This window comes from Hemicordylus capensis, chromosome 4, assembly GCF_027244095.1.
Source record: "Hemicordylus capensis ecotype Gifberg chromosome 4, rHemCap1.1.pri, whole genome shotgun sequence".
Lineage (NCBI taxonomy): Eukaryota > Metazoa > Chordata > Lepidosauria > Squamata > Cordylidae > Hemicordylus > Hemicordylus capensis.
Window position 1 is genome coordinate 61,238,402 of NC_069660.1, and position 27,502 is coordinate 61,265,903.

At 43.7% G+C, this 27,502-nt stretch overlaps 2 protein-coding genes across 8 annotated transcripts in view; one reads left to right on the top strand and one right to left on the bottom strand.

Moving 5' to 3' along the window:
• The window catches only part of GUCA1B (guanylate cyclase activator 1B), a 45,876-nt gene extending 36,878 nt beyond the window's left edge, over positions 1-8,998 (bottom strand). For both annotated transcript variants that reach the window (XM_053244811.1, XM_053244812.1), the window contains exon 1: positions 8,979-8,998. The gene's annotated coding sequence lies outside the window, so the exon portion shown is untranslated. The remainder of the gene's footprint in view (positions 1-8,978) is intronic.
• Positions 1-27,502, top strand: part of IRF6 (interferon regulatory factor 6) — a 74,867-nt gene that overhangs the window by 39,000 nt on the left and 8,365 nt on the right. For 2 of the 6 annotated variants that reach the window (XM_053244804.1, XM_053244805.1), the window contains exons 2-4: positions 21,634-21,810; positions 25,531-25,735; positions 26,894-27,016. In XM_053244804.1, the coding sequence (XP_053100779.1) occupies positions 21,637-21,810; positions 25,531-25,735; positions 26,894-27,016 (502 nt within the window). In that variant the 5' untranslated portion in view covers positions 21,634-21,636. Of the gene's footprint in view, positions 1-8,402; positions 8,542-11,215; positions 11,666-12,021; positions 12,168-21,633; positions 21,811-25,530; positions 25,736-26,893; positions 27,017-27,502 lie in introns of those variants that run through there. The other 4 variants (XM_053244799.1, XM_053244802.1, XM_053244800.1 and 1 more) reach the window with 4 other exon arrangements.

The window sequence follows — 27,502 nt, forward strand, 5'->3', positions numbered from 1 at the left end:
TTTTAATCGGTTTTAATATTTTAACCCGGTTTAGGGTTTTTAATTACTGCGATTGTTTAATTGTTGTTTTAAAATGTTTTTAAATTGCTAATTGTTGTTATATTGTTTTTTTAATTTTTGTTTTAGCTCTTTACTGTTTTAATGGTTTGTGTTAATTGTAAACCACCGTGAGCCATTTTGAAAGGGCGGTATAAAAATCAAATCAAATTGATCAATAAATAATATTCTGAGTGACACCCAGGACCTGGTGCGTGACGTCAGTGTCATCGACCCTTTAGGGAACAGTGACCACAGTGCCATCAAATTCAGCATACATGTGGGGAGAGAATCACCAAGGATGTCTAACACAGACATTTTGAATTTCAGAAGAGGAAATTTCTCCAAAATGAGGAGTATGGTGAAAAGAAAGCTGAAAGGGAAAATCAGGAGAGTCACTTCGCTCCAGAGTGCATGGAGTTTACTCAAAACCACATTACTAGAAGCCCAGATAGATTGTATACCCAAAAGGAGGAAAGGTACCACTAAGTCCAGGAGGATGCCAGCATGGCTAATGGGTACTGTCAAGGAAGCCATAAAAGGGAAGAAGACTTCCTTCTGAAATTGGAAGGCCTGTCCAAACGAAGAGAACAGAAAGGAACACAAACTCTGGCAAAATAAATGCAAGGTGACAATAAGGGAGGTGAAAAGAGAGTTTGAGGAACATTTAGCCAAAAGTATCAAGGGGAATAACAAAAACTTCTTTAAGTACATCAGAAGCAGGAAACCTGCCAGGGAGGCAGTTGGACCATTGGATAATGAGGGAGTGAAAGGGATTATTAAGGAGGATATGGAGGTTGCAGAAAAGCTGAATGAGTTCTTCGCATCTGTCTTCACAGCAGAGGATACTGAGCATATACCTGTTCCTGGCTTTTTAGGGATGGAGGCTAGAGAGCTGAGTCAGATAGAAGTGACAAGGGATGATGTTCTAAACTGTCTGGAAAAACTGAAAGCTAACAAATCACCAGGGCCGGATGGCATCCATCCAAGAGTCCTCAAAGAACTCAAATGTGAAATTGCTGACCTCCTTGCTAAAATATATAACTTATCCCTGAAATCGGACTCTGTACCAGAGGACTGGAGAGTAGCAAATGTAACACCGATTTTCAAGAAGGGATCCAGGGGCGATCCGGGAAATTACAGGCCGGTTAGCCTAACGTCTGTTCCAGGCAAATTGATGGAAAGCATCCTCAAGGATAAAATTGTAAAGCACCTAGAAGAACAGGCCCTGCTGGGAGTGAGCCAGCATGGCTTCCGCAAAGGTAAATCTTGCCTCACCAACCTTTTGGACTTCTTTCAGAGTGTCAACAAGTATGTGGATAAAGGTGATCCAGTTGACATAGTCTACCTGGACTTCCAAAAAGCTTTTGACAAAGTTCCTCATCAAAGACTCCTGAGGAAACTTAGCTGTCATGGGATAAAGGGACAAGTACATGTGTGGATTGATAACTGGTTGAAAGACAGGAAACAGAGGGTAGGTATAAATGGAGAGTTTTCACCATGGAGGGAAGTAAGAAGTGGGGAGGGAAGTAAGAAGTGGGGTCCCCCAGGGATCTGTACTGGGACCTGTGCTTTTTACTTTATTCATAAATGATCTAGAAGCAGGGGTAAGCAGCGATGTGGCCAGATTTGCAGATGATACCAAACTCTTCCGGGTAGTGAAATCCAAAACAGATTGTGAGGAGCTCCAAAAGGATCTCTCCAAACTGGGGGAGTGGGCAACAAAATGGCAAATGCGGTTCAGTGTTAGCAAGTGTAAAGTGATGCACATTGGGACGAAAAACCCCAACTTCAAGTATATGCTGATGGGATCTGAGCTGTCGGTGACGGACCAGGAGAGGGATCTTGGGGTTGTGGTGGACAGCTCGTTGAAAGTGTCGACTCAATGTGCGGCAGCTGTGAAAAAGGCCAATTCCATGCTAGGGATCATTAGAAAGGGGATTGAAAATAAAACGGCTAACATTATAATGCCCTTATACAAAACTATGGTGCGACCACACTTGGAGTACTGCGTACAATTCTGGTCACCACATCTTAAAAAGGACATTGTTGAACTGGAGAAGGTACAGAAGAGGGCAACCAAGATGATCAGGGGCCTAGAGCACCTTTCTTATGAGGCAAGACTACAACACCTGGGGCTTTTTAGTTTAGAAAAAAGACGACTGCGGGGAGACATGATAGAGGTCTATAAAATCATGCATGGTGTGGAGAAAGTGGAGAGAGAGAAATTCTTTTCCCTCTCACACAACACTAGAACCAGGGGTCACTTCATGAAACTGATTGCCAGGAAGTCTAGGAGCAAGAAACAGAAGTACTTTTTCACACAATGCGTGATCCACTTGTGGAACTCTCTGCCACAGGATGTGGTGACAGCCAACAACCTGGATGGCTTTAAGAGGGGTTTGGATGACTTCATGGAGGAGAGGTCTATCAATGGCTACTAGTCGGAGGGCTGTGGGCCACCTCCAGCCTCAAAGGCAGGATGCCTCTGAGTACCAGTTGCCGGGGAGTAATGGCAGGTGAGAGGGCATGCCCTCAACTCCTGTCTGTGGCTTCCAGCGGCATCTGGTGGGCCACTGTGCGAAATAGGATGCTGGACTAGATGGGCCTTGGGCCTGATCCAGCAGGGCTGCTCTTATGTTTCTTATGTAATCTTATAATGCCCTTATACAAAACTATGGTGCGACCACACCTGAAGTACTGCGTACAATTCTGGTCACCGCATCTAAAGAAGGGCAGTGTAGAACTTGAAAAGGTGCAGAAGAGGGCAACCAAGGTGATCAGGGGCCTAGAGTACCTTTCTTATGAGGCAACACCTTCCTTCTACACTGTCCTTCTACAGCACCTGGGGCTTTTTAGTTTAGAAAAAAGACAACTGTGGGGAGACATGATAGATGTCTATAAAATCATGCATGGTGTGGAGAAAGTGGAGAGAGAGAAATTCTTCTCCTTCTCACATAACACTAGAACCAGGGGTCATCCCAGGAAATTGATTGCCAGGAAATTTAGGAAGTACTTTTTCACACAATGCATAATCCACTTGTGGAATTCTCTGCCACCAGATGTGGTGACAGCCAACAACCTGGATGGCTTTAAGAGGGGGATAACTTCATGGAGGAGAGGTCTATCAATGGCTACTAGTAGGAGGGCTATAGGCCACCTCCAGCCTCAAAGGCAGGATGCCTCTGAGTTCCAGTTGCAGGGGAGTAACAGCAGGAGAGAGGGCATGCCCTCAACTCCTGCCTGTGGCTTCCAGCAGCGTCTGGTGGGCCACTGTGTGAAAGAGGATGCTGGACTAGATGGGCCTTGGGCCTGATCCAGCAGGGCTGTTCTTATGTTCTAATTTACATTTCCACTCTCCACTATTACATCGGCATTGCAAGATTCAAATCTTTACAAAAATGTAGACAGTAATTGTGTCAAGGCTGTTGTTTTTTTTAATTAGTCAAATGAGATAACAAAATGGAGTGTATAGGGATCTGCCATTTTCTGCTCTTTCATTGTCCACAAAGCGGCTGTGTTTTGAAATTCAGCTACTATGCATGTGAAACAAGATTCCACATGCCTGGATCATTGCATCACTTTGTTTTGAAGCTTCGGATTCTATTGATTTTTCCCCAGGAAGATAAAATAGCTTGGCAGTGTTTATTTTGAAGAAGGAGAAAAAGTATCTCAGAAGAATTAAATCTGCTTTCTTATGTTAATTCAACACCTAGGCATTTATATTATATTTTGATTTTGATTTCCTCTAACAGCTGTGTGGAGCAAGTTTTCATTATTATGATCAGCAAATCTGTTCTATCATCATTTTAGATCTGTAATTAGGTGGATTTTGTACCAAGACTGAACCCCAGCAGTACAATTTAGGGATGTGCATGGAACCGTTTGGCGTTCTATTCTAGGAGCACCGAACTAGTTCCATGGACCAGAGTTCGAAGGTGGAGGAGGGATACCTTTAAGGGCGGGGGAGGGTGCTCTTACACCTCCTGCCACGTTTCCCCCCACCGGCGCTGCAGTTTAAAAGGGTCTGGCAGGGCGGCAGCAAACCTCCCTGCTGCCCCGTTGCCTCATTGGATCGGAAGTGCTGGGTGCACATGTGCATGTCACGCTCTTGCTCCACCCTCAAGCCGCCCCCTGCCAGTCCATGCACATCCCTAGTACAAGTAGCATTGTCTGTTCTGGCTGCCATTAGGCAAGAACACAGGAAGCTGCCTTATACTCAGACAGCCCACTGAGTCCATAGCTTAGTGGTGGAGCATCGGCTTTGCATGCAGAATGTCCCAGGTTCATTCCCTGGCATCTCCCGGTAAGGCTGGGAAAGACTCCTGTCTGGAACACTGGGGAAGACACTGCCAGTTAGCGTAGAGTCAGCGGACAATACAGAGCTAGATGGACCAGTGGTCTGGCTTAGTATAAGACAGCTTCCTATGTTCCTTATGTCCATCTAGCTCAGTATTGTCTACACTGACTGTGGTGACTATCCAGGATTTCAGAAAGAAGCCTTTCCCAGCTCTGTTTGGCAACACCAGGGACTGATCCTAGGACCTTCTGCATGGAAAGCATGTGCTTTACCATTGAACTGCAGCCCCTCCCTGAATAACCTACCAATTGTAAAGAACATAGGGGACAGTTCAGATGATACTTTCATCGCCAATCTAGCCACACATGCTAAGGAGATGTGCATGCCATGAACATGTACATGCTTCTCCCCTCCCCATTTAAAAGCATCTAAGCCACTGGCCATCACCATCTTGTGACAAGACACAACTCTGTCTTGAGGGAAGGAGCTTCTTTTGCTGATCCTGAATCTATAGCCAGTTTCACTGAATGACCCCAAATTCTGGTATTATGAGAGAGGGAGAAAACTTCTCTCTATCCATTTTCCAACACTCTGCATAATTTTATATCTTCTATCTTTCCCCGCAAACTACAAGGCCTCCAAACACTTTCGCCTTCCCCATAGGGAAGGTGCTCCAATCCACTGATCATTTTGGTTGGCCATTTCTGCATCTGGGACAGTTCAGTTATGTCACCAAACTCATGCTGAATTCATTTCTGCTCTTCTGTAATCACTAGTTCAACTTGGCCCACAACCTGAAGTCCTTATGATATGCAGTTCTCCACTCCTGCTAGCAGCCAATGGTAGGAGGGTAACAAAGCACATCATGACAGGTACGTTCTGGATTGTGATGAGGTAGTGGGGAACTTGACACAAGACTGCCAGCCTGGTATTGTGGTTACAGTGTTGGACTAGGAGTAGGGAAACCCAAGTTCAAATCCCTATTCAGCTATGACCCTTGCTGAGTGAATCTGGGCCAGCTGCTTATCTCTCAGCCTAATCTACCTCACAGGGTTGTTGTGAGGTAAACATAACCATGTACACTGCTCTACACTTCCTTTTTTGGAGGAAGAGCAGGATTTAAATTTAAATAAATAAATATAAATATATTTTGCAGCAGACCATATTCTCTTTAATATGCAGTTCTTTATAACATGCAAATAGGAAAGAAAACATCACAAGCAAAACATCAAGTGCCACATGGATTGCCTACACTAGATTAGCAGAATCTGTGCAGCCATAACATGATTTACAGTGCAATTCAATGGGTATTTGTTTGAAAGGAAGCCACATTGGCCGACAAACAAAGTGTGAGTGCTTTGGAGGGACTGGGAGTGCAGGCATGTTTCTAATTTTAGAGAGCCCTTCTGAAGCGTGGGGAGTGCTTGGAACTACAACAGTTCTGGTGCAACAGCATGTGTGCAAGGCAAATTAGGGAGTTGCGCATGTGCTCCTGTTGTGCCCCCACAGTCCCTCCAAGCACACATGCGTCATTAGACAGGATGCCAACCACGGAGTTCAATAGAATTTAGTACCTAGTAAGCATTCAGAAGACTGCAGTCTTCGATTAATTTCTTTCTGTACTGTAGATGACAATGTGTCACCCAGTTCACATATGTTTCTGTTCGTTTCCAAGAACTGAAACAAGGTGGTAATTTCTCACAGGCTGCTGAAGCTGCTCAACTGCATAAGAGATTCAGATGTTAATCAAAAGGGAAAGGAAGCATTAGAGAGGGGGAACTAGCTTGGGTAACCAAGGTACCAAGAAACAGATGGCATCTAGTCGTATGCCCTTCTGAGTCATACATGCTATAGTCAGCAATGAGAGCAAAGATATTTTCCAACTGCGGGCTTGGGAGGATTTGACAAGACAGGTTACTCATTTTCCTTCAGACTGCTTACAGAGCACGTTCTGACATGTCAGCTGCACAGAAGCCTGAAGGGAATTCAGGAAGTGGTTGCAATAGGGACAGAGACATTCGCTTCAGATCTGTATTAAGAAGCAGGCTTGCTGTGGGTGAGCATTAAAAAGGCAAACGAAGAGGATGCCACTAAGGCTGGGCTTCCCAGTTTTGGGGCCACAAATGGTGTTGGACTACAACTCCCATCATTCCCAGCCACAATGACCTTCATCCCATCTAACCCCCTGAGCGCCTTGCTATGCGCAGCTTTGGGCATCTGTGCCCCCAGCATCAGCTCACCCCTCATTATGACTGACATCGGTTTTAAATAGCCTTCCACAGATGCTGCAAGTCTTGGGAGAGGCTTGAGGGATGGTCCTTTGGGGCCAAGCGTGGCTATGTGGAGTCAGCAGCTCACCCAATCCCCAACACAAATAAACAGAGTCCAAAGCCAGGTGGGGGCAGATAGTCAAATTAATCAACCATAAAGGTCCTCTGAAACAGCCAGGCCATCACTTGGCATCTGTATAGTGTCAATGCCTGCCAAACCTCCACAAGGAGGGCATTCTACAAAGTCAAGGCCACCACTGAAAAGGCCCTGCTCCTACTCCAGGGGTAGTGGACCTTTGGCTCTCCAGCTGTTGTTACCTACAACTCCCATCAACCAGTGGTCCCTCTAATTTTTTTTCATCTCTGTGCGGAATGAGTTTTGTTCTGGACAGCAGTATCAAGGCACTGTGTGCGCACATGCATTCAGAATGGGGCCTTCCTAATTTAACCTGAGCAGGATCTAAAATTAACTGAGCGGACATCAGAAAACTTGTGAGCGTGCACCTAATGTGTTCCCACCTTAGAGGGAACAGTGCCATCAATCACAATGTATTTGGGCTGGGGATGATGGGAGTTGTAATTCAACAATAGCTGGAGAGCCAAGGTTCCCTACCTCTGTCATACTCAATAACCACCATGACTTAGACAGCAAAGTCACCCAGAACAGGACTTCAGATTATGAATGTAGTATAAGGGAAGGAATACACAGGAAAACAGTTATTCAGATACCCAGGCTCCTAACCATTTAGAACACAGTCATTCACGGACCTACCCATTGACATGGAATAGTTTAGTTTAGTTTACATTTTAACCTCTTCTCCCTACATGGAAGTTTCTCATTGGTTTGAAGTTAGTAACTACATTCTAGCACAGAGTTAGGCATTCTTAATTCTATTATTAAATCTTAAGCGTGCCCAAGTTTGCATTAGATTGTAGCTTGCATGTGCAGGCCTCTCCAGCACTGGAAGACTATCTCACTTTCAAACGAGAACACCCACACAGTGAGAGAGTGAGAGTGAGAGAGAGAGAGAGAGAGAGACTGCTTCTATAGCTTCACTGAACTTCCTGCAGCAAAACTACACTCCCACACATTTTATGATGCTGCTGGGACATTGGGTTTACTGTCACTGATTCAAATCTGGCAGGAAAACAATAATAAAAATGAAAGAACAAAACAGGTTTTAAAATCTTCTAGAAAGGCCGTACAACCAGTTTTCTGTTGCTTCCATTACTGCTTGTTTCAACTCAAAAATGCTTCCATTTCAATGATGAAGCCATGAAATATAATTTATTATTATTATTATTTACATTTTATATCCCACTCTTCCTCCAAGGCGCCCAGAGCGGTGTACTAGATACTTAAGTTTCTCTTTCACAACAACCCTGTGAAGTAGGTTAGGCTGAGAGAGAAGTGACTGGCCCAGAGTCACCCAGCTAGTATCTTGGCTGTATGGGGATTTGAACTTGGGTCTCCCCGGTCCTAGTCCAGCACTCTAACCACTACACCATGCTGGCTATTTGGAAAGAGAGAGAAAAGAGCCCCGAGAGAAATTGTGCCATCTTCATTATTACTGAAAAGTGTAGAAAGGTCAACTAATTTCAAAGTATTGGCATAGAATAACGCTGGGCATCAGTCAGGCTTTCCAAAATTAGTAACACTTTCAGATGCTTGGGAGCAGACTATAGTCTGTGTGGGCAGGGGGGAAAAGGGTATGTCTTCCTTCTTTTCCTGATTAATTTACATAGAATTGCAGCGTTCACTCTCTCGAAACCAAGATTCACTGTTGAGTCATCGCTCTCCACCTTAGAAGAAGGTAACCAAAATGAGGAATCACATCCAGCACCCAGTGAAGAAGGATGAAGTCAGTAAATGACTGACTTCAGTAAATGAGCTGGAGAGAAGAAGAATATACTGTGAGGCAGTTATAAGCAAAGGTAATCCTTCTGGCGTATTGGGTTGAGGTAGATGAAATACCATAATATTTGTTGGGAGGATCTGGATTCTTTAATTTTTTAATCGTGCTTCATCAAGGTTCCCAGAGGTTTGTGCTAAGGAATATGTTAGCATAATGTATCACTTCAAGATGAAGAATGTGTCTGCCTGTGGAACTGTGTTATACTGTATTATAATATCCTGATCTGAATTAATCTAAACACATTTTTAAAGAAGTTACTATAATATACAATAATTGGCCCAAACTGTAATATTTAGACTTCAGGTGCTTTGAAAGAATTTTGTAGATTATTTGTAGTGAATACACATAGAATCTGTGCTAATCTAAACAAACTAGCAGCAACTGACACAGATGATACAACCACCCACTACATCAAAACAGCAGTTGTAGTCCAGTAGTTAGAAATGTGTTACCTACTTGTACTTTTCTCTTCATATCCACTTTCATGCTATGATTGCTGCTGGAGGCTCCCTTAAATTGGAATGGGGAGGGGGAGTTATACAGACTTAACAAGGTAAGGAATTGCAGACATTAACTTAGAAATGCAATTCCCATATAAACAAAGTTGAAGTGTGTTTCAGACTAAATGTTAAGGGCATTATCACAAGTGATACAAATCTGTTATTGCATTTCTCAGATCTTATATATCAAATGAAAACTCTATATTGTCTACAATGATTTAAAATAGGCTTTCTTCCATTTTCGGCACTGCAAGAACATTCACAAGCAATTAATTCCATACTAAAAATCATTATTTCTTGTGAACAAACTCTTAAGCAGCAATGCTATGCACACGTACTAGGGAGTAAATCCAACTGAATTTAGAATTTATTTCCAAGTAAATATGGCTAGAATTGACCTGCATACCTGACTAACAGCACAGTCCTATCTACACTTACCGTATTTAGGAGTAAACATGATTGAACACAATGAGATACTTTCAAGTAAAGCCTGATTGCACTACTAATCAGTTTAAGTAAACTGTTTTTAATTATTTATGGATTACATATATTTTTCTCAAATACAGGTGTGATTTACTATAACTAAATAAATTCTTCTCACCAACTGTAACTTATTTCAGTTTAATTTTAACATTTTTACTTAGTGGCTAACACTTTGCCTAGATTTAATTTAATCCCATCAACAAACAGAACAACAAATAGTTCTAAGTAGAATGAATGGGGTCTATCTTCTGCTTCTTTTAAAACAGGGATTCTTACTAAAACCTCCAAGACCCCCTTCTATATGCTGTGAATTTGATTTGCATTGGACAGTCAGCACATAGGTTACAAAGGGGTGTTACCTGTTTAAGTGGCCACTGTCTTGAAACATGGCAGATGGGCAAATAAAACCCCTGTTGAGTTCCCCCAGGACCCCTTTCCATGTGCTGTGAATTTGGTTTGTATTGGACTTAAGAGTCACCCAATGAAACTGAGAGACAGTAGGTTCAGAACAGACAAAAGGAATAGGGTTGCTATATTCTGATTTTCCAAATCTGGGTGCCTAATTTGCATGTTATATAAATTGGCTTGAAAATAATTTTTGAGCAGAATAGTGACTGCACGTTTTGCTCCATAACACTGCTTCTATAAGGGCTAGAGCTTGGTGTGTGTGTGTGTGTTGTGTTTTTTTTTTTAATGAAATCCGGGCGAATCTAGGTGGCTAAGCAATCTGGGTGAGATGCTTAAAATACAGGCAAAACCTGGAATTTTGGGAAGCGTGGCAACTCTAAAAAGGAACTGTGTGTTCAGACAACACATGCATTAATGTATGTAATTCATGACCATGAGATAAGATGTTGTGGTGATGAAAACCAGATACTAGCAACAAACAGCAAGGAAAGGCCATCACCTTAAGACTCTGCTTGTGCGTTTCTGGGAAGCATTTTGCATGTCACTAATTCAACCAGGCTTTTGTACTAGGTGACCTAGTCTAATCCCACAGATACAGCAGGACACTTATGCCACCTGGAAATAAAAAGCACCCTATTTTAGCTTGTAAGACTATTCCAATAAGCACTTTCTAAAATATGGCTAGTGTTACTACGAGAAGGTGCATTTTCTGTTGTGCAGTGCTGCAGCACCCAGCTTGTGGAACTTCCTGCCTCAAGGGATTAGGTTAGCTCCCCTTTTGTTCTGCCACCATCTAAAAACTTCCTTGTTTCAGCAAGGACAACAGTTTTTGGAACACATCTTTCTTTTCTGCTCTCCCTGGATATAATGTTGAATGCTTCAGTGGTGCTATTTGTATTTTACTTGTCTTTTATATATGAAAAGGGGGGGGAAATCTAATTATTTTTGTATAAATGTGTTTCTGATGTTAGCACTGTGATTACTTTCCAGGAAACTTGTAAGCTTTAAAGCGATACAAATATTAGTACAGCACACGGAGTTGTTTGACTCAAATCAAGTTCGAAACCCCCAAAGCAGAATTGCCTGAGGCATCCTGGTGGGAGGAGGGGAGCGGGCAGCATACTGGTTAGACCAGTTACAACATCAAGTTATTCCCATGGAAAAACGACTGGAGAATCTTAGGGGGCGGGAGGAGGAAAGAGTTTGCGCAAACATCCCACAACCTTTTAAACTAGAAGGGACGAAAGCCGGCTCAAACTTTCCCGGGGGTGCATGCACGTTTTTTTAGAATAGTATTTGAAACCCTTATCACACAGACTGCGTGAATAAAGTGGGGGAAAGAAGAGATGAATGGGTGGGCTCCTCGTGCTTACGGAGTAACGATAGTGAAGTACTCTATACATGCTCAGAAAACCACCTAGCTCATTAAGACCGTGCACAACCCAAAGCTGTCTAACACACCGATCAACAACAGCGTACCTCCGCAGACTCTCCCAACCTTTGCTTTTTCCCATTGAAATTAACCCCATCCGTTTCCCTGAAGAAATATACCTGGGCCTCCCACCCTCTCTTTCCTCGACCACACCCCCTTTGGGCTCGGCCCGCCCTTTCCCCTACGCGGTGGGGTGGGGTTGGAACTGGCAGCAACTACACCTGGCAGCACCTGGCCCAGGTGAGTGAACGAACGAGCGAGCAAGTTAGCCGCCGACCGACAGGCAGGGCGGGGCCGTCCATCGGAGGAGCGCTGAAGCGGTGAGTGCAGCGGGAGGGAGCCAAGCACGGCGGAAGAAGACTTCCCCCTAGTTCCCGTCCATTGTAGGCAGCACTGCAGCAGGTTGAGAGAAGAGCCTCTCCCATCTTCCGCCTGTCGGGCCTCTGGCCGCTCTGTGCTTTCCTTGCGCGCCCGGCCGCCCCCCTGGTCATGTGTTTCTTCTCCCTTGCTTTCCTCTGATCCTCTTTGGATGAATGGCTTTTTGCCCTTCCACCCCGAGCTTGCCCTTTCGTCAAGCTTCTTTGCTCAGGCTCTCCCCCCACCCCACGCTCCCCCTCCCCCACGCCCCGTGGACTTTATTCACGCAATTTCTCTCCCAGTACTTTTGTCATGGAGCCGGTCTCTTAAACCGTCCCTATTAACTCGGCCTTGATCTATCCAGGACTTTCCTGCAAATCCTGTGGCGGCCGAGAACGTGGGAACAACAGCAAGAGAGGGGGCACGTTCTTACCTGTGGGATTCTCAGGCACCTGGTGGGCCACTGTGCGTAAGAGGATGCTGGAGGAGGACTAGATAGGCCTTGGGAGTTGGGAGGGACTAATCCATTAGGGCTGCTATTATGATCTTAACAACTAGTAAAGTTAGGCCTTTGCCCTGAGTAAGTTCCTGCTGTCCATAGTAGGCTCTGAGGTTGGTCAAAAAAACTGAGATCTTTCCACCCCCACACATCCTGATCATTATCTTCAACAAAAACTCCCTTAAAGCAAGTTACTTAGTAAAAGGGGAGAGAAGACAGTTCCCAGTCTCAAAGGAGATTGCAGTCTAAAAACACAAGGAAGATAACAGCAACAGCCAGTAGAGAAGATGCTGGGATAATCATTGTAACCCACCCCTAAATATTACAAAATTTAGCTACTTTAAAATACCAATTTGCTCAGTTACTACTAGGTATCATGTTCTTGGTCTTATTTTCTAATGGTTGCATCAGAGAAAAGGATGGATATGGTAACATAATATATTTCACATTCCACAAGATAAGCAAAGATCAACAGTGTGTGTGTGTTTCTTTGTTTTTATTATGGGCAAGTTTACCTCTTTGGGACAGTGTGATTCCATCAAAATATGTTTACTCAGAAATCTGGCCTGACATCTGCATAGAGGCACCTTTTAAAGTGGTGACTCTTATATTTAGCTAGGGAAGGACAACTGTCCCTATCCAACCCCAGTACAATGTCTCTTCAGTTGCTGTTGCTGGTCTCTCTCTTGTGTTTCTTTTTAGATTGTGAGTCCTTTTGGGACACAATCATCCCTCCGCCCCTGTAAATGGCTTTAAGAACTCTTTTGTTTTTGTTGCTGTTGAAAAGTAATATATAAATATTCTTAATAATAGTAAATCCAATTGGATTCAACAAGGCTATCCTTAGAGAGCCCTGGCTGGGTGCGAGGCCAGGGGCAAATCAGCCAGTGTGGGGGTGGGTGTTAATTCTAATGGGGGTTAAAAGAGTGGGGGCTGGGGTGGTCACCCTGCTTGCCATGCCCTAAGGACAGACCTGGGATTCAATAGGAGTTATTCTACAGCAAGTATACATAGGATTGCTTGCCTTAATGTTTCTTTCAAGATAGTTTGTCATTTGTTGTGATTCTTTCAGTGACTTTGCATAGCTGGAATGAAGCTAGCTGGGAATGAAGTGCCTTGGTCAGTCTTGTGAATAAGACAGCTAGTTGGGTGGAATTGAGAAGTCCTGGTGCATTCATTACAACAGGCTAGTCTTGGCCTATTTGATGATTGTGTTAAACCAGATCATTTATAATGTTAACTGAAGTGTTTGAGCCAGATTGGTTAAACTGGATTAGTATTATTATGCAAATTGTTTTCTGGTAAAGAAACCAGTTTTACATCTGAGAGGGAGTCCCTGTTCTTAGCAGATTTCATCTGGCTTTTCCAAAGAGGAGTACAGACTGGTCTGGTGTAAACACTCCTTTTGTCTGATCATTTTCATGGCACAAACAAAGGCCTAGGTTTAATGTGAGGATGTTGTGACATTTATTTTTTTATTGTATTTTAATGCCACACTGTATAACATCTCAGGGCAATCTATAATTTAAACCAAGCAACAAGTAAAACCTAAAAATTACATAAAAACAAATTAAAATTTCCATTAACAAAACTTTATAACACCATAAGCTAAAAGCCTGATAACGTTTTCAAAAGTTGTTTAAAAACAACCAGCGATGGGGAGATTCTGATTTCATTTGGGAGACTATTCCAGAGCCCTGGGATAATTGCTTAGCCTAAATAGCCAAAAAGCCTAGTTTAATTTTAAAATGAAAATAGTGTGTGTTGGTGGGGGGATGGGTTGTTTCCCTTTTGGGGATTACACCTGGTGGTGTTAAATTCTGTTTATGTTGTGTGGGTGGAATTATAGAGTTGAAAGCAGAGTATTAAAATACATATGGGAAGACCTCCCCCGCCACCCATTATTCATTTCTTAAAATTGTGGAAGGCTGTGCCATGAGGAGCAGAAGGCCACTGCTCCCTGGTGTAGCCTGTGGGTGTAAGTATTAAGCAAACTGGGCCTCAAGTCTAGAATGGTTTGTCCCTGTGAACTTGAGAACATGGTTGTTACATTCCCCCCCCCCCCGAGGCTCTGGGTAATGGCCCAACTGCAGTTTCCCTAACGGTTCAGCATTATGCATGGAAATGCCGCACCAAACAGTTTTCTGTCTGCCGTACTGCTATTAACCCCTTTCAGATTTGTTGTTGAAAAGTGGTATATAAATCTTCTAGAGATAAGTAAAGTAGGGCTGCACAACTTGGGCCTTCCAACTGTTGTTGGACTACAGCTCCCATCATCCCTTACTCTTGGTCATTGTAGTTGAGAATGATGGGAATTGTAGTTCAATAGCAGCTGGAAGGCTGAAGTTGTGCAGCCCTGTACCAAAGGCTTGGGGGTGGGGGGGGAAGCAGCAAGGAGAGAGAGGAAAAAAGAAAAAGGCAAGGAATAAAAGTAGCAATCCTATTTGCATGCCCACCAACTGTTCCCGTTTCCCTGGCGCTAACACATCACTGCACCTGTTTTTGCCTTTTGGGGATGCTTTGTTAAAATGTTCATTCTGAGTTTCTCGAGTTGTCATTTTTAAAGGTTTTCCTCCCTCCCTCGTGTCTTGAGAAGATAAATCTGACTGCAGCATCTTGTCTATAGAATTCATGTATGTAATCGCATGTGCATGGTAAGGTGCCGTGCAGTATGCAGCTTGCAAAAGCGCTTGCACAGTAGCTGTTGTATATTTTGACCTGTTAATAATTTATTGTAGACTTGTTACATTTTTCTTAAGCCACGATAACAAACACCTTCTTTAAATGATTAGAGGACAAGCTCTTACAGAGGAAAGGAATAAAGCATATAGGTGCAAGTGGAGAAGGGCCCTCAGCAGTGTGCTAGAGATCCCTTAGGCAGTGATCCTTGGTATGATTCCTCACAGGCTCAGCAAATTGTTGGAAAGGCTTTTTTCAGCCCAGTTTATTGTCATGAGCCTGAGTACAAGGACTGCTCAAAGACTACCAAATTGGGAACACTGCTGTGGGCCCATCTGCGTTTGCAGCGCCTGTTTGGATAACTACAAACTGCCCAGAGGGCAGTAATGCTGCTGACATGATACTAGCATTAAGTATTGTATTGCCTGGTTTTACTGACAGGAGATCTTACAAGTGGTGGCATTAGAGCTTTTGTGCTACAAGAGGTAGGATTCATACCTAAAATTTCCTAATATGGTTGCAAGGACTGCCTGCCTAATGCTGAGTGGCTGAAATAGTCACATACCTGTTCACTGTATTCTCTTATCTTCATGAGGAATTTTCTTCTTCTTCTAAAAACAATGGGATATCTTGGGTCCTTGAGATAACAGCATATTTTGTTTTAATAGAATAATGAAAACCACAGTGTAATGCTGCTAGGTCAAATTTGTGTCATTTCTTGTGAAAAGTAGTGTTGTGTTTGCAGTATGTGTGAAGAGTTTGGTTTTCAAATGCTTTCAAAGAAAACTGGTGTTGGCATCTGTGTGAATGCTGCACTCTCCATTTACCCCAATTCAAGTTGTTTTTGCTGTAGCTGGTGGATTTGGGACCACCAAATAAATCTTGACTTGGGACTAAAACACACACGAGAACACCTCTTATTACTGTCTAGTCTTGACAACTTTTAATATGCCTGTGCTAGACTTAGATCTGTGAATAATATCCATGCCTGTGGGATTTAATGTTTGGTGTGGAAACTTATGTCTATAGAGGAACTCCATTTAAAAAAACAAAACAAAACAAGAAAAAGTTATTCCTTACAGCTGGAACCAAGAAATTTTTAGAAACCTCTGTGTAGTAAGGCTCAAAACTTAACCTCCCTTCAGCCATGTTTCTTTTCCTTCCTCCCTGCATGAACTCAACTTGCCTCTTCCTGCCAGCTTATAATTCCTTTCCCCTCTTATATAGGAGCCCACTGGGTTCTAAGTACAGAGGGGTGGAAGTTGGTGGTTGAATGTTAAATGAAGCCTGTTCTACAAATGCAGTAAGTGATGTGGTGGAATAAATTGTACTACTTCAGGCTACAGGAGTGGGAGGTGTGAGTGAGCAGAGGTGGGGTAGGTAGGAGGGGCTGCTTGCCCTCCCCCCAATTTCACTGAAAATCTTAAAATTAATTTTTAGAAATATGAATAAAGAACTGTCTGCTTGGCATTCCTCAGCCAAGGCAAGTAGTAGATGCTGTGTTAGAGATGTGAAATGCAGCCCGGGGGGGGGGGGGGGCATGGCTTGAATCTAATCTGTTCTAATATGTGTCTAGATTAGCGATGTCCATGGAACTGTTCGGCGCTCCATTCTAAGAGCGCAGAACTGGTTCCATGGACCGGCGTTCAAGCCGATTTGAAGGGGGTGTGTTGGATAACTTTAAGGGCGGGTGTGTGTGCTCTGCCATATTCCCCTGATGGCGCTGTGCATACATCGGGAATTCCCTGGCCACTTAATAGTTGCCTAAATAGGAAACAAATTGTGCTTTTGGAAGTATCTATATATTTAATTCTCTTGGGACATTCGTGCCTAGGATTTGGCGGCGGGCGGGGGGAGAGAAAGGCGGCGGCGGTGGGCAGGGGAAAAGAAAGGCGGCGGGTGGGGGGAGAGAAAGGTGGCGGCAGCGGGGCCCTTCTTGGCCGCCTGCCGCGGCTCTGTGTGGGGGGAGGAATGGGAGGGGAGCGGGCCGGAGGGAAGGGGAAGAGAGGAGAGACAGGGCAGGAGGAAGAGGGAGGGGGAAACAGCTGGCCCCAAAGCTCTGCACAGATACTCTGGGGGGGTTGGCTAGTAATATTTAATACCAATGTTTTCATCTCTGTGCTTCAATATAGTAATGAACAAGGGGATTTTGTGGTGATAATGCTGAAGCCTCAGGCAGGATCTAAAATATGCTGATTCATCTATCTTGGTATATTTAATACTTTAAACATGTTTGGAACAAGTTCCATCAGAAATAGATGGATATATCTAGGTGTGAAATAGGGATGTGCCCGAACCGGTTCAGAGGCCATGCTGGAGGCCTCCGAGCCGGTCCGGCGGCTCGGCACGGAGGGGGGTTGTATCTTTAAGGGCGGGGGGTAGTACTTATCCCCCCCCCCGCCGCTCTTCCCCTCTGGCGCTGTGGTTTTTGTAAAAGTTTCTGGGGCGGCAGCGTTCCTCCCTGCCACCCCTGCCCCCGTCGTTAGCCTGCCAGAGCTTAAGAACGTTACACGCATGTGCCCGTTCCGGCGTGCGTGCGCACCCGCCACCGCCGCGTGCGCTCCATATATGTCACACGTCGACGTGTGACATATACGGAGCGCGCGGCAGCGGCGGGTGTGCACGCACGCCGGAAACATTCCCCCCGCCCTTTAAGCTACAACCGCCCCCCCCCATGCCAAACCGGACCGGTTCGGAGCCATGCACATCCCTAGTGTGAAATACAGGTGTGAAATCACTTTACTTATTAAAGGCAGGATGTAGGGATGTAAAAGAGATCATTGACAACTAATCTGTTGAGAATTCAGTTTGCTTATGTATGTACTGAGTGAAGCTTCTTAAACCCTTAACAAGGTATCTGCTCTCGTACATTATATTGGCACAGTCGTGCCAGTATAGTTAAGATGAGTGTTTCCAATATCCCACCATTATAAGCCCTGGACATTGTATTGCTTAAAGTTAAAAAGTATCCACCCAATTCCTGCTCTCAAGGATTACTGCCCACTTGATGAGGTCATCTGAGTGGGTTCTGCTCCAGATGCTGACAATAAGGGAGGCTTGATTGTCCTGCATGCGGGACAGGGCCTTCTCTGTTGCTGTCCCCAGGCTCTGGAATGCTCTCCCGGTGGCTATTCTTTGCTCGGTCTCCATCACAGCTTTTAGAAAGAGTGTAAAGTCTTGGCTTTTTGCCCAGGCATTTATTTGATTCTCTGCTGCTGCTCTTTGTACTCTGCATTGCTTTTATGCTTTTGTTCTAAATTTTTTAATCAGATTTGTTTAATACTTTTCACTTAATATTTTAATTGTGTCTTTTTTTTACCATCTTTTTAAATTTTGTTGTAAACCGCCTTGGGATTGTTTTAATGAAAGGCGGTATATAAACTTAACAATAAATAAATAAATTCCTCTGAAATCATGCATACATCAACAAGAAACACTGTACCAATTTGCACCAAATTTAGTGCAATTCCATTGCAAAATGGCTGAGACACAGCAGTTTATATTTTTAACTCCTAAAAAGAGGTTTCAAAATGTTGGCAATGTTTTTTCAGCACAGATGATGTATATCTTTAAATGTTTGATGTCTTTTTAGCATTCCCCCCAAATTCAAGTCCATAGGAGACTAGTGTCTTTTGCTGGTTTGAAAGGCATCAATCTAGTGATTTTTGAGTAACTACTTTCAAAATCCTCATAATAACAGAGAAAAAAACTAAGGGAAAGTTAGCCAAGAGCATAACTGAGTCTCCCCTCCGAGAATTCTGAAGCCAAAGTTGGGAGGGGCAAGTCCTGGCAATTTCTATCAAGTGAGTTCCTGGTTCTGAACATAGTTGCCTGATAAGGACAGTCCATGAGCACCCCGGCACTTGTACAGTTAAACAACCACAGCTCCTCCCCCTCCCTTTCCTTTCATGGGCATTTGTGCCCCCTTTCTCTCTCACCCACCAAAGTAGGGGAAGCAGAGCCCCTCAGCAAAGCTTGGAATAAATTACTATAAAGTAAGTCCATTGATTCCACTTGAGCTTACTTCTGAGTAGACACACACAGGAATTGGGACCAGCAGAGATCCTAGGCAAGAATGTGGGTTCTTTCTCCCCCACCCCTTTCTCCCAGCCCTTCAGCAAAGCATAGAAGAGGGAAACCCTTTTGAGGGGGGAACCCCATTTATTTCTCTGGTGCTTACTTCTGAGTAAAAATGTATAGTATTAGGACCAAGGACCCCATGCTAGGAACTTCTGAAGGAGGAACCTCAAGGAAATAATTAAAAAAACCATACCCACCCAGTACCAAGAAACCATTGTTCTGTTATAGTCTGTTCTTGAACATGGAGGTTCTATGTCAGAGCCAAACTGCCAGTGAATATAGAAGCATCACTTTGCCATACCTAAGAAATGAAGCTTCCATATTCACATGCAGTTTGGCTCTCATGTAGAACCTCTGTGTTCAAGGGCAGTCTACATCACAATAAATAGTTTGTTGGCGCTGGATGGGAATGGTTTCTGGGAAATTGTTCTCAAAGAATCTGACATTGGTCAAAGCATCCCACAGGGAATAAAATCTTAGTACATTGCTATTGCTATTGCTATTGCTAGTACATTTAAAACAAAAATGCCAATAATCCCCCCTCTCCTACTTTGTAGAGAGAACTGCAAGAAAGAGATAGTGATTGATATAATGAGGAACATTACTCAAAGTTATCCTACTGAAATTAAAAGAACATGTTAAGGAATGCCTAATGTCCTTTTAAGTTAAATGAGACTACTTTGAGTAAGCCATTATCCTATCCGCCATTAACCATAAAATGGAGGCTTGAGGCTTAAAGGGAAGAAATCTACTCTGTCTATATTCAGAGCTTTTAATCTCATGCTGGTCGCTGACCGAAATAAAGAGATTTGATATTCAGAGGGTATATCACTTGTGTACACCTTTTAAAATCTACTACTTTCTAGACAGAAGGAAAAGAGACAGACACTAATAAATAGCCATTACTTATTACAAACATGCCATAGCTTTATTAAAAGAGGAAGAAGAGCCAAGGCCAGAAGAGCTCATATCAGCTCCCCAGACCTCTACTGTAGTCAGAGAACAGGCCCTGGAAAGGTGGGTTCATCTTAGTTGAAGGTTTTACAAAGTTTTTGGTGTTCAACATCAAGAAGTTATACCTTGTGGTTTGGGTAAGCCCCATTGTGTATAATAAGATTTCCCTTTTTAAAAAGCCTGGAAATTCAGTAATCCAACATCGATTTAAGATGAATGTTAAGATGCTTTTCATTTTTGCTATAAAAAGAATTGACATTGTAAGTTTGTTTGCCCATCTTAACTCGCGTGCCATATAAGCTGTAAAGACTTTGTAGAGTTGGGTATATGATGATGGCTTTAGAAATGGGGCTCCATGGACCCACACTTTGCCTTGGTCTTTCAGTTGGACTTTGAGCTGGGGAGAGATGTATCCAGGCAGACATTTAACAGGTGCAGTTTCCCTAATTACTTGCTAGAGATGCCCCTGATGAATTTCTGCCCTAATGCATCTCTAATCAAGGCAAAATGTGGGTAACTAGACAGCTGTTGTATATGGCAGTAAAGGTAAAGTGTGCCATCAAGTCGATTTCGATTCCTGGTGGCGCCCACAGAGCCCTGTGATTTTCTTTGGTAGAATACAGGAGGGGTTTACCATTGCCTCCTCCCATGCAGTATGAGATGATGCCTTTCAGCATCTTCCTATATCGCTGCTGCCCGATATAGGTGTTTCCCATAGTCTGAGAAACATACCAGTGGGATTTGAACTGGCAACCTTCTGTTTGTTCCATCTATATTGCAATATCTGAGCCCCTGGTGGCACAGTGGTAAAACTGCCGCCCTGTAACCAGAAGGTTACAAGTTCGATCCTGACCAGGGGCTCAAGGTTGACTCAGCCTTCCATCCTTCCGAGGTCGGTAAAATGAGTACCCAGAATGTTGGGGGCAATATGCTAAATCATTGTAAACCGCTTAGAGAGCTCCGGCTATAGAGCGGTATATAAATGTAAGTGCTATTGCTATTGCTATTGCTAATATCTAGTTTAGGCCTTTCTGGTTTAAAAAAAAAAGTGGGGGGAGGGCTATGCTGTATAATTTGACAAATCCCAGGTACCCAGAAACCATTACACTTAGAAGTTTAACTGTGGTGCCTAGACTAGGATATTCAGAGGCAGAGTTATTTAATAACTTTTGTTGTTGCCTGCCCAGATACTCTGTTCTAAGTATGTTCCTTGTAAGGAAATAAAGCGAAGCCCATTTACTCTCTCCCCATGACCACTATGTCCATCACAAAGTCTGGTAATTTTGCCCAGTGTCCTTTGTCTGGCTCCTAGATATTTGGACTGGCTTCTGTATACAATTTGCCAAGACCTGGTATAACTTCAACCAGTTTGTGTGAACTGTTCTAACCCGTGTCGATTTAGTAGCCTCAGGTGGTTTTAAATAAAGGCCGCTGAATGTCCTGATATTTTAAATCTGAATTCTTGTCTACTTACTTTGAAAATTTGCCTGGCGTAACTGATCTTGTATTTCCAAGCTTATCTGAGTGACCCGTAAATTGTCTGGAATGCTTATCTGAGACCCTCAAGGAAATTGAAGGAGTTGGCATCAGGGTGCTGAAGGCAGCCACAATTGGTTTCTATTGCTTCATTCTCCTAATCTCCTAGAAAATGAAAGTTCCTACCGACTCTTGATGTTTGTTTGGACGTTTGTGTTCCCCCCACCCTCACCCCCTCTCCAGATAATGGCATTACACCCACGCAGAGTTCGATTGAAACCCTGGCTGGTAGCTCAGGTGGACAGTGGTATGTATCCAGGCCTTATCTGGCTTAACAGGGAGGCAAAGCGATTTCAGATCCCTTGGAAACATGCAACTCGACACAGCCCTCAACATGAAGAAGAGAACACCATTTTTAAGGTAACCAAAGAAAGATAATCTGCACTGGAAATCAAGTGTGGTGTAGTAGGTAAAGTGCTGGAACTGGATTGGTGAGATCTGGATTGAAATACATTCCTAGCCTAGAAATAGCCTTGGCCTGTCACTATCCTTTAACCTAGCCTGTCTCACAGCGGGGTTGTGGCTAAACAACCCTGTGTTTACTGCCCAGAGATGCAGGTTTTGGGCAATATAGAAATATTTTAAATAATAAAAACAGGAGAATCCCTGTGGATGTCATCGTGAATTGCTTGAAGCCAGTGGCATACAAATGTAATAACAGTCCTGCAAAGTGGCATGCTGAGATGGTGGTTTGCGGGTACCTTCTGCTTTCCTTGCCATGAGAGTGCTGCTGTGTTTTCCACCACAGGTGCTAAATTTGCATATGCCTGCTGTGCTTGAATCCAACAGAGTAAAAATTTGCAGGAAGCCCATTTGTCATCATAGCCATTGCTTTAAATCTGGACAATGGCATGCAGTTATGGCCGTCATTTCACACACTTCTAGCACTCTGGGATCAAGAACCTCTTGGTTAAAAAGAGAAAAAGAAAAGGCACTAGGGTCCTGGAAATGAAAGTTGGTGATAATAGTTAAACTGTGCGATCAGATCAGCTAACTCAGGAGTGGCCAACCTGAGAGTCCAGCTGTTGTTGGACTATAACTCCCATCATCCTCAGCTGCAGTAAACTATGGCTGGGGATGATGGGAGTTCGGAGCATAGGAAGCCGCCTTATGCTGAGCCAAATCATTGGTCCATCTAGCTCAGTATTGTCTATACTTGCTGGCAGCAGCTCTCCAAGGTTTCTGGCAGGAGGCTTTCCCAGGCTTACCTGGATGCAGTGTTCTCTCTAATTTTTTTCATCTATGTGTGGAATGAGTTTTGTTCTGGGTGGGAGCATCAAGGCAGTGTACGCGCATGCATTCAGAATGGGGCCTTCCTGATTCAACCTGAGCAGGATCTAAGGGTAACTGAGTGGACATTAAAAAAACCCCAACAACTTGTGAGCGCAGACATGTGTGCATGCCTTAGAGGGAACACTGACCTGGTGATGCTGCCAGGGACTGAAATGAGGACCACCTGCATGCAAAGCAGATTTTCCACCACTGAGCTATAGCACCATCACTAAGAATAGCTGTAAAGGCTCCGGCTGGCCACCCTTGAACTAGCAGATTCTCAAGTGACTTATACTGGAAAATACTGTGCACTATACAACATTTCCATACATGAAGCACCAGGCTTTCTTTCTATGGACATTTGTCCCTCATTAAAAAATGTGTCAATGACCCTTATTTAAGTTCAGACAACTGTGTCTTGGTATGTCCCTCAGTCTGCTCCTGCCTCATTATCGGAGCCTTTCCTTGTGCCATCCATTGTTACAGTATTCATGTTGCTAACATTCTGCAGAGGGGGAGGGAAATGGGACAAGGGGGTAGGGACCGCTTCTTACCTTGCTCCACCCCAGATATTTCATAGTTTCAGTACTTCATCTGGCTGTTTGTTGAATTTAAAATTGGTGGTGTGTGCAGGGATGAAACATGGGCATCTGGAGGAGGGTGGGCAAGGGAAGGCAGTTGTCCCCTCCCTGAATCTAGTCCCTTGAGACTAGATGAATTCAATGAGACTTACTCCCAGGTAAGCATGTATAGCATTGCAGCCTTTGCCCCTACCCTGGAAAAAAAAATCCTGTTGGTTCTCCCTGGAATGTCCACAGGCAGACCTAGCATAATCTGTTTAAACAGAAGCAAAACAAAGAAACCCTGAGTCTATGAAACCAAGAGGAGGAGTCATTCTGTACTGCAAATGTGTGAAGAGCCACATCGGGCTATCGCAATATGGAAGGCTCCATGTAATTCAGTTGGTCTTTTGAAGTAGTGGTGTTGAATGCAACACTGCCCCCCAATCAGAGACTCGATAGTTCTATCTCTCCACTCTGTGTACTCTCTGCTGCTGCAGACCTAATCTTCCTGTCCTTTGTCAGGTTGTTGACTGTTTCTCTTTTGAACCTCTCTAGTAGTTTCCCTTCTGAGACTCTTCAAAGTTGTAATTATCTCCTTGTTAACTCTTCTCTGCTTCTCATGTTTGGGTTGTAGTACATGCTTTCTCAGATCTCTATCTTAAACACTAATCAGTGTTGTGATGTGTTGCTTACTTGGACACTTCTTCTCTCCAACTATCTGCATGCTGGTTCTGGGACTGAACTCATTCAAGCAGTGGCTTTTATTTGTATTAATTCAAGAAGTGCCTAACGCAGACATTACTAAAATGTTTGTTAAATGCAAGGTCAGTCTGTGTTTCAGCACGGCCAAGCTGAATAAGCTATACCATTCCGCTTGAACCGTTTGGTGGTGGACACTCACCGTGCATGCATCTCTGCATGGTACTTCATGCTTCTAGTATTTGTGGGGACTCCTTTGTGGGAAGCAGAGCTCTGAACTGCCCCAGTGAGGGCTGGAATGACACGTGGGGCATGACAGAAGATGTGTGTGGGAAATGCGCTGTGTGTGTCCACCAGGAAAGTACTTGAAAACCCCTCTCAGAGTTTCCAGTGTACATCGAATACATTGAATATTTGTACGTATCAAATATTTATATTCGATGTGTATATTTGTATTCGATCTTTTCAACAAAAAGTTCCCAAAGCGGTTTTCAGAGATAGAAATAAATTAATAAACAAAATGGCTCCCTTGTCACCAAAAGGCTCACAATCTAAAAAATAAACATAAGATAGACACCAGCAACAGCCACTGGAGGGATGCTGTGCTGGGGATGGATAGGGCCAGTTACTCTCCCCCTGCTAAAGAAAGAGAATCGCCACTTTTAAAAGGTGCCTCTTTGCTCAGTTAGCAGGGGCAACGCTTCCTGCTGTGCGTCATTCCAGCTGGCACTGGGACAGTGCAGGACGACTCTGCTTTCCATAAAGGAGACCTCCCACTGGAAGTTCACAGTACTGTGCAGAGGCAGACTTACTGTGAGTGGTTACCTCTGTGCTGTTCTGATGGGACTGGGCAAATTATTCAGTTTGGCCATGCCAAAGCAGAGGCCTACTAGACATCTTGAAGCAACTCTTTTTTTAAATTTTTTTTGTAAATTTCACCTCCTCTTCCTCCTGCACTGGTGTTCTCTGTTAAGATTTATTCAGATTTTGTCAAAAGATACTTATCTGGCCAGCGTAGTATAGTGGTTAGAGTACAGGATTAGGAAGACCCGAGTTCAAATCCCCATTCAGCCATGATACTAGCTGGGTGACTCTGGGCCAGTCGCTTCTCTCTCAGCCTAACCTACTTTACAGGGTTGTTGTGAGGAGAAACTTAAGTATGTAGTACACTGCTCTGGGCTCCTTGGAGGAAGAACGGGAAATAATAATAACAACAACAATAATAATAATAATAAAATAATTTGCAACCATAACACCAAAACCCTGCAAGTTTAGTGTAAGATTGGGTTAGCTCCTTGGGATACAGCCAGGTGGCCTATATTGGAATCCCCCACATACTGATAAGTCCCAGCTATTTTAGGTTCCCTAAGTGCTACTTTTTGTCAGTTTGTATTGAGGGAGGGGAAGGCAAGTGGCCGCAATGGGTTGCAAAAAGTGTTCATTGCCTCGCTTGCTAACACTTCCGTGATGACGGATGAGGGTTTGTTTGGCAACAAGCTGGCATAATGACAACAGTTAACTGGAGTGTGGTGTACTTTGATCCCAGGCCTGGGCTGTGGAAACAGGAAAGTATCAGGAAGGCGTCGACGATCCGGATCCTGCCAAATGGAAAGCCCAGCTGCGGTGTGCTCTCAACAAAAGCCGAGAATTCAATCTGATGTATGATGGCACCAAAGAGGTGCCAATGAATCCTATTAAAATTTATGAAGTGTGTGATATCCCACAGATCCCGGGAGCAATCTCGAACCCAGGTGAGGCACGTTGTGATTGTGCTCTTTAAGGAGACTCCTGACTAGTTCTTCTGGGCAAGTTCTCTGGCTGCCTTTTCAACTGAGGCATTGGTGCTCGGGAGAAAAATCCTTGTTGGTGAATCCAGCTAACTTTTAGCTAAGAGTAAGCATGTCGGATTACTCTTTAACAGACACACAGCAAAGTTTAGATCACCCTTCCCTCTGAGTAAGAATACATTCTATGCATTCACAAATTCATCACCAGAGTGATGCACCTTGGCTTAAGCTTTTTCTATCTTTTTTTTAAAAATGCAGAAAGCAGCTTTGCAATTTGCAAGCATCCTAGGAGAAGTTGGGAGCAAGAGGGGAAGGGACAGTGTTTCTGGAATAACAGTTCCTTGAGTAGCTTCCAACCTTCTTGTTCCCCTTCATTACCTCAATACTATACAACAGCTCAGTAAGGATACTTTAGAAGGATACTTTGGTGGGTTTGGCCTGCATCTTTCATTGGATGGAATTCACTCAAACTTTCCACTGAAACAAGAGGGGTTTGCACATGGGCACTTATTTGCTGGAAGAAGCATTCTGAGGGTTTGCTGTTGTACACATAGCCAGTGCTGAAGGCTGGCAGGTGCTGGAACTAGGTAAAATTTCTGTGGGCCTCTGTGTACCTTTTTGCAGACCAGCTGATAGAGTGAGCAGGGCAGGTGCTAGTGCAGGGATTCCCAACCTGTGGTACTCCAGATGTTGCTGAACTACCAACTCTCGTCATCCCTGGCCACAAATTGTAGCTGAGCATGATGGGAGTTGTAGTTCAGCAACATCTGAAGTACCACATATTGGAAACTCCGCTGTTAGTACTTTGGCTGGGTTATACAAGTATTGGGAGAGCTGCTTCAGGCTACTGGAAGCCTTCCAAACATAAGCTGAGAAGCACAAAGGAAAGTGGGAGGACTCTTGGCTCTGGCAGAGTTGTGCTGCTTCTGAAATCATGAAAGAGACTGAGCAGTACTTGGAATAAAAATTCCCAGGAAAGTGCTTATATCAGTCCACAAAAAGAGAATTCTTCTGTAGTGTTCTCCTTTGAGTCATACTGGCAACAATTCCATTTCTTTTCTCTCTCCTGCAGATAAAATTCCGTATCGCTTGTTAATTCGCCCATTTGTTCCTTTCCAACAGGCTCTACTGGTTCAGGTCCATGGGATGAAAAGGATAATGACCTTGATGATGAAGATGAGGATGAATTAAACCAGTCTCAACATGTACCCATACAAGATACCTTTACATTTCTTAATATAAATGGTTAGTAAATACATCATGGAACAGAACATCTTTGAAACGTATACCTACTTTTGTTTTTGTTAATGCCATATTAAGCAACATTTTGATAAATGCTTTCACAGAACTATGGCTTTTATCTCTGGATGAAACAAGCTAGCATTTACTTCGACAAGTGCTACAGAAAATGTCCCAAGGAGCTAGCAAAGTCTCTATGCCATATAAGAAGTACAAGCTCTTGTATGCTTGGTGTGGACAGAAGCCTTTTGTTGCTCATTCTTGTTCATGTTTCACACATTTTAAGAAAACAAACTCTGAACATGTGGGCAGTGTACCTATTTACTTAGCTCTTTCTGCAAATTTGTTTTTTTAGCAGACCCTAAACCTGTCTGCTTCATGATCCTGGAACTTGACTGCTTGATCTGAAGACTCTCACATGCACTCAGCATGGACCACCTTTTGCATCCATTATATCCAGCTGCCCAAAGAGAATGGCTAGGTTCTACTGTG